Source organism: Branchiostoma belcheri, unplaced genomic scaffold, assembly GCF_001625305.1.
Source record: "Branchiostoma belcheri isolate BF01 breed outbred unplaced genomic scaffold, Haploidv18h27 scaffold22, whole genome shotgun sequence".
NCBI lineage: Eukaryota > Metazoa > Chordata > Leptocardii > Amphioxiformes > Branchiostomatidae > Branchiostoma > Branchiostoma belcheri.
The window spans coordinates 2,349,115-2,356,138 of NW_017803713.1; the positions used below are offsets into that span (position 1 = coordinate 2,349,115).

Here is a 7,024-nt window from a genome sequence, read left to right on the forward strand (position 1 = left end):
TTCTAGATCTCAAAATTGCTAATTTGTTCTGTGGTGACCATTAATGACGTCATTTTCCAACATGGCAGACGACAACTGAAAGAAGTGGTGTTTTTTTCCTTGGATTTTCCCTGTAAATTTGTACTCTTTGCAAACTGAACCATGTCGTGCACCTTGAGCATAGAAGCAAACATCCAAAATGTATCTACTGTCCGAAAATTCTTGTTTCCAAACTTGCTTGAAGAACCGGTGACGAAAAGTCCAGGTTGGTAGAAACGGAAGGGGGTGGGGGGTGGTGAAGTGAGAAGCATCGATCTTTCCTTTCTTGATCATTCAATCGTGTTTATAGTGATCATTTTGAGGGACCAATGTATTTGAGAATAGCTTTATTTTCCATGATGATCATAATGTTTTGTCATCGAAATTCATTTAGATTTTGAGATCGATCATGAATTAATTGTCAACAAAAGTCATATTCTCTCATCCATCTGCATTCTACAGCAGACGATGGTTGGGAGGAAGAGGACTGGGGTTGGGGAGAGGAGGTAAGTGCATCTGACCAAGGTGGTTTATGTTCCTTGATTTGACTATCCACGCCCACAATGAGGAGGGTCTTCATGGGGGGTCCTCATTACGCTTTACGCTAAATTTATGGAGGCTCGCAACGCTTTACGTTAAATTCCGGGAGGCCAGCAACGCTTTACGCTAAATTCTGGCGCTTCGCTACGAATAACGCTAAATTCAAGTTGCGTTGACTGATCAAATTCACCGACAACATCGCAAACAATAGCTGTGATGTACACCCTGCAATGATGCGCGCATGCAAGGTACTTCATACAGCATTCATAATTTGGTACATAACGGTACCCACTTTAGAACATTCACTTCACCAACCTGCATCTAAAACTCGTACCACCGTCGGATCCAGAAATTTATGAACGGCGGAGGGGCGGACCACCTGACGTGGCCGAAGGCCACGTAAGCGCGGCGCGTAAGCGCGGCGCGTAAGCGCGGGGGAGAGCACGAGAGGGGGGAAACCCCCCTCTCGTTGGGGGGGGGACCTCCCCCAGGAAATTTTTAAAATTGAGAGGCACTCTGGTGTATTTTAGAGCCCGATTTCTGAGCAACTAACCAACAAACTAATACTGATTTTGTTTCGGTACATTCATGTGCCCATCGGTACATTTTACGACTGAGAAAATAAAATACATGCATTGTAAATATGTTCGTAAATTTCACGAAACGGGGTGAACAAGTTCGCGAAGAATTTTAGTTCGTGAAACAAAAGAACCAGATAAAAAAGGAGATGCCGCCTCTTGATAGACAACCCGCCGGACTGATGCGATAAAATGCGCACAATCACGGGCATCACGTGAGCCATGGTGGGATTGTACCGCACATATGGACCCAGATGGGACAGGCAAGAAAGGGACAGACAAGATAAAGCAGAGATGAAGATGCAACTAAAATTGACTCCAGATGTGCTCCCGCCACTCGGCCAATACTGACCAATAATAGCACAGAACTCCACGGATGTCATGGGTGCTCTCGTGTCCAGGTTAGACAATAGAAATCCTGGGTACGACGTTGACCCAACAGGTCATCCGCTGGTTGCTGGTTCGTCCGCTACGGCTTACGAAAAATGGGAGTCCAGACTACGATTTACATGGAATTTTTAGGCTCGATTACGCTTTACGTAAAATGCGCTGGCTACGCTTTACGGGAAATTTTCGCCTCCTCACTACGAATTACGGTAAATAAAATAACTTCCCTACGAATTAGGGGAGATTAAAAAGGCCCGCCTACGCCTTACGGAAAAGAGCATGCAGACCCTCAATGAAGTTTGGCCATTGATTTCAACCATCTTAGTGCCCCTTTTTCAAATGCAAGAAATACAGTTATACCAGCATGTCGGCAGAACTTACTGTGTGCAGTCGACGCGCGGTCAGGCTGGTACCTGGGGCGATACGGAATTGTATTCTATGTATAACAGCACCTCAATAGAACATCTCATATAAGGTCATACTTTTGCATATAAGGTTAACATCCCGTTTGTAGTTTCCAAATGTTATATCGGGAAATATGTCCTCTGTAACAAGAAAAATTCTGATGCAACGTTGACCAAATATCTAATGAAAACCACGAAAAATCAGGGTTTTGCACAGGCGCAGTATGTTCTGCCAACGTGTCAGTTATACCGATATACATTTAACTGTTTATCTTCCTTCTCAGTTTACTGAGGAGACTCAGCAGCAGAAAAAGAAGAAGGAAGAGGAGGCCAACTCGTGGCTGGAAGATTGTTGCATCTCTCTGTCTCCCACCAATGACCTTCTGGCCCTGGCATTTGAAGATAGGGCTGTGTTCTTGTCACGTATGTATGGCTATTCCCATGCTGCGGGGAAGGTCTTGCAGCAGAGTACTTGTAGTTATTAATGACTGATCATGTTTTGTTCCAAAAAGGAATTGTTCAGTTATTTGTATAATCAGTTTATTTATTAAACGTCATGTACAAGAAATAGGCATCATACATATGTGATGGACCAAAGCTTGGGAGCCAAAATGTATTTACTACTTAAATGCATTAACAGGCTAGTTAAATTTTCAAACAATGAATTTAAGAAGAATTGAGTAAAAGATGCATTTTTTCTACAGATAAATGGGATTCTGACAAACTGAAGTACCAGATGAGTTGGAAAGGACCTGTCAATCTGGAGGAAGGGTATGTTACAAATAATTAGTATGAATGATTAAACAATGGCCAACTTGTTATGTAAATTGGCATGCTGCAAATATGCATGCTGCAATATCTAGTAGCTATTGTCTATTGGATGTAAAAGACATACAACTCACAATAAGAGTAATGGTCCCTTTTAAATACTAGGTTTTTGATTGCAAGGGACTAGAACCTAAAGACAAAAACTTACCATCCTGTTTTTCTTTTCAAGGGAGTGTGTCACCAGTATCATGTGCATCCCACTTGCATCATTGAAAAGGTAGGTGGAGAAAATTACTCACTCATTTTTAACAATTTTCTCATGATACAAATCAAACAAGTGAATTCAGAAAAGGAAGATACTTGCCTAAGTAGAGTGGGTGTATGCAAGGAGGTTCAAATTCAGCTCCTTGGTCTATGTTACAGATTGTTACTATCAGTACTCAAATTATTATATTATTGGATATTATCTGATTTACACAGTTAAATTTGGTGGAATGCAAGGGTTAGATATTTAGAGTGGTTTGATCCCCAATTTCATGCATAGTTAAACGTGTATTGCTACTTCACAAATCTTCCATGTGTAAGGGGGGAGGGAGGACTCATATTTTCTATTATTCCACTAAGAATATGTATTGCTTATTGCAGGAGCTCTACAGGAGGCCCAGACTGGACATGTGTTGTGATGGGGTTCACTTCAGGCTATATCAGGATGTATACAGAGGTGGGTTGGGACACAGATAGTTAGGAGACATTTCAATTTTACCCCCAAGTCCATTTCTTGATATGCTCCAGTGTTGTCGGATGTTTTTGTTTAGGCATATCAACAAACATGGTTTATACACCAGAACATTTAACATGATATAAATCATGTCCTCTTCTTTATTCAGTCCATTTTGTCATATGATGTTTTGTTACACACAGGGACAATATGCACTAGATGCCATATGTTATTTCCTGTTATGCACTCATCTAGGGTTGACAGTAATTTACATACAAAGAAAAATATTACTTTGAAATACAACAGCCTTTTCCTTTCAGTTATATAATACTGCCATAGTATACCACTTCATTTTATTGTTTTCCATACACAAGTACATTTACAAACACAATTTACATACAAGTTGAAGAGGATTGAACTATTTAAAGATAAAATACATGTAGAAGTACAGTTAAAATATAACTTAGAAGTAGTGCACATTGACAGTGTCTACACCCGTCACAGTTTCTGGTGTTGATGACAAAGTTTTTGGTTACATATTGCCTGTGTTTGGCCTGGATTGGTAGCTTGCTGTAGTGCTCGCTAGCCACAGGTTTCTGCCTGTAATTACAGTATCCTGGACTTAGAGGTGATGCCTCCTGGCCATGCGTGTCTGACTCTGTGTCCTATATTTGGGCTGGACTGACAGCTGGGCGTAGTAAGTGCTAGCCACAGGTTTCCACCTGTATTGACTGTGTTTGGCCTGGACTGAGAGGTGATGTTTGCTGGCCATGCATGTCTGCCTCTGTGACTGTGTCCTATATTTGGGCTGGATGTAGTAGCTGCCAGCCACTGGTTTCTGCCTGAACTCACAGTATTGTCAGTAGTGTCAGTGCCTGGGCTGGAGTGAGAGGTGCCTTGAGTCCCTCCATGCTGCCCCTCGTTCATTGCCTCTTCTTCCTGAGAATGTGGTGCTGACGTGACATCTTGGCCTGATGACTCGTTACCATGATCAGGAATATCAATGACAGCCATCTCCATGTCCTGTCCATGCTGTATGGGTGGTGTTGATGCAGCCGGTGCTACGGGTGCGTTGGGAGTCATGCCACACAGTTCTCTCATTGCTCTTCGGAACTCTGGTTGTCTGACGCTGTATACGATGGGGTTGACCATGGATGATAGGGTCAGGTAAAGAATGCTGGCTGCTTTCTCAGCTCTGTGTAATGTGACTGGTGCATTTTCTTTAGTCAACATCGCCCGTTTCAGGACAAGCATGGACATAAGTGTTGCTACTGACACAGCTAAAACAATGACATGAGGTGCCAGTGTTTTGAAGGCCTTAGTCTGATAGAGCCACAGGTTGCGGTTCTCATCCCTCTCTTGCTGTTTCCTAGCTTCTTTGAACACAAAGCAGTAGAGTATGATGATGGCAAGAACAACCAGTATTATCCCGATTTGGTAAATGTCTCTGAAGATGGCAGCTGCGGTGGTGCTGTCTAAGGGATCTCTATCACATATCCGGCTTCCAGGGTTCTCCAGTTGTTTGATGACCACAGGCCCAAGGCCAAAGAACAGGGCTAAGACCCTGACTGTGACTATGCCAATAACAGCCCACTTTGTGGTGACCTTGCTGTTGTAGTGCAGTGGATAGCATATGAAGTAGTACAGTTCTATTGCCATCAGGAGGTACGTACCAAACATTGATATTGATAATGGAGGGGCCACTATCCGCTGGAGACCACATAAAAGCTGGAGACTGCTTCTGTTCTCACTGAAGAGCACACTAATCTTCATCGGAATCATGCAGCCGGTAAAGATGAGGTCATCTACCGCCAGGTTACATCGTAGGTAGTGACGAGGCTTTTGGAGATATTTCTTCTTCCAAGCCAGGATAATGAGCAGCAGGCTACACCCTACAGCCACAACCAGACTGACGGTTAGATATGCTGTCTGGAGGCCACGAGACAGTAGACTGTCAGACAGGTTACGATACATACTGTCGTTATTAGCAGAAAAACCACTTGCCTCTTCTGCCATGTTTTAGATGATGTCCAGACTGGAGATGAGAACGTGTTTTGCTGTTTTGGAAATTTCTAGTTCTCAATGCAATCCATCACAGGATAAACCTTTCTTGCGTCAAAGGTTTCTTACCAATAAGCTGGAGTCTGACATTAAAGTAGAGAGATCTGTGTACAAATGGATTATTCTAAAGTTCATACAGCAGCTACCAGCTGGGACTTTCTTTAGAAAAATATTGTTGCTAGGATATTCTGCGCACCAAAAATGTCAAATGTCAACCTCACATGTTTAATGCGTCTGCTTGCATCAGACCAATGCATTGTTTTGACTGTATTGTGATTAGGTAATCTTGCTCTTGTCTGTAGGTGGGTGAGTGGGCGGGGGAGGTGTAACTACATATCCAGCAGACAGAAAGATGAAATTATACTACAAAAACACCCAGATGACATCCACAACCAGATGCACTCCCAAATGACACAACAAATTCATCAGCAGATAGATGTCACTACAAATTGAATGAGAAACGGTTGCCATGGCAATGATTTTTTATTGCCTGCCATTGAAATTAGAGTCAGATTTTGACTGACCAATAAAATTTTGTTTCAGTGCTGTTTGTGGATCTGTATGTTTGCAGACTAGATAATTATGAATAGCTTATAAAACTTCTTATGTGCCTGACTAGCACCAAACAGAGAAAACACAATGATGCACCTTTTTTTGTCTTTGTCCTTTAGCATCCACTTTTTCTTCCTTTAGCTTCCATCCCCCACCCCACCCCCTTTCCTTCCAGCAATTCCAGCTTTTTAAAAAAACTTTTCCTCCTGCTGTATAGAATGGGAACCTCCTACTGTCTCAACTGTTGCATGAAGACCCCGTATTGAAGGTCAAATGCAGCACGTACCAGCCAAGAAGACATGCTGGAGCAGCAGAACAGGTCAGCCTCTTGGGTACCTTATTACCTCTGCTAAATGGAGATTTATGGTCTCACCTGCATTTGTTTTTGTTTTCTATTACATGTACATGGTTGGCTTGTTAACAGAAGGAGCACATGAATGGTTAGTCTGACTTAGTCAAATTTTTTCATGTGTAGGCCGTACCCTTAAAAAGATCTGGATCCAGATGAAGATCTGGAATTTAAAAAAAATTGTATTTCTGCTACAGTTGGAGGAGCTGACTATTCTTTACCCCAATGCCCTGGTGACCATAGATGGCTTCAGCTTGTACCAGAGCCTCAGGGCCTGTAGGAACCAGGTGGCAAGAGGTAAGTATGGCCTGTCCAGGGCTTAGGACATCTTCAAAGCTGGAATTTGTTGAATAGATTCCATTAAGACTCAGTTGAACAATTTTAAAGAGGTTAGAAGTCAACCACATGTACATGTATTTCATTACCAAATCATTTAAAATTCGTGAAGTATTTGTATTGTCTTGCTTTTACTTATCAATAAGCAAAACAATAATCTTCCTTTCTTTAGTAGATATGGTCTTTTTTAAATGCTTTAAGACCTATCATCAGGGATATACCTGTTTGTCAAAAGTATTTGAATGGGCTTTCATTTGACGTCGCACTTAAAACTACTTCATTCACTCATACATGTTTCTTTATATCCCATGTG

General features: G+C 42.1%; 2 protein-coding genes across 2 annotated transcripts in view; one reads left to right on the forward strand and one right to left on the reverse strand.

Annotated features, from left to right (window-relative positions):
• Positions 1 to 31: 31 nt before the first annotated feature.
• Positions 32 to 7,024, forward strand: part of LOC109470268 (rab3 GTPase-activating protein non-catalytic subunit-like) — a 22,366-nt gene continuing 15,373 nt past the window's right edge. Inside the window, 8 exon segments of the mRNA XM_019769150.1 lie at positions 32 to 244; positions 481 to 524; positions 2,212 to 2,350; positions 2,632 to 2,698; positions 2,925 to 2,972; positions 3,341 to 3,416; positions 6,244 to 6,345; positions 6,573 to 6,672. Of these exon segments, the coding sequence (XP_019624709.1) occupies positions 142 to 244; positions 481 to 524; positions 2,212 to 2,350; positions 2,632 to 2,698; positions 2,925 to 2,972; positions 3,341 to 3,416; positions 6,244 to 6,345; positions 6,573 to 6,672 (679 nt within the window). The 5' untranslated portion in view covers positions 32 to 141.
• LOC109470252 (olfactory receptor 1082-like) lies at positions 4,014 to 5,443 on the reverse strand. Its single transcript, XM_019769117.1, has one exon. It carries the CDS (start codon positions 5,427 to 5,429, stop codon positions 4,020 to 4,022), a length of 1,410 nt encoding a protein of 469 aa, XP_019624676.1. The 5' UTR covers positions 5,430 to 5,443; the 3' UTR covers positions 4,014 to 4,019.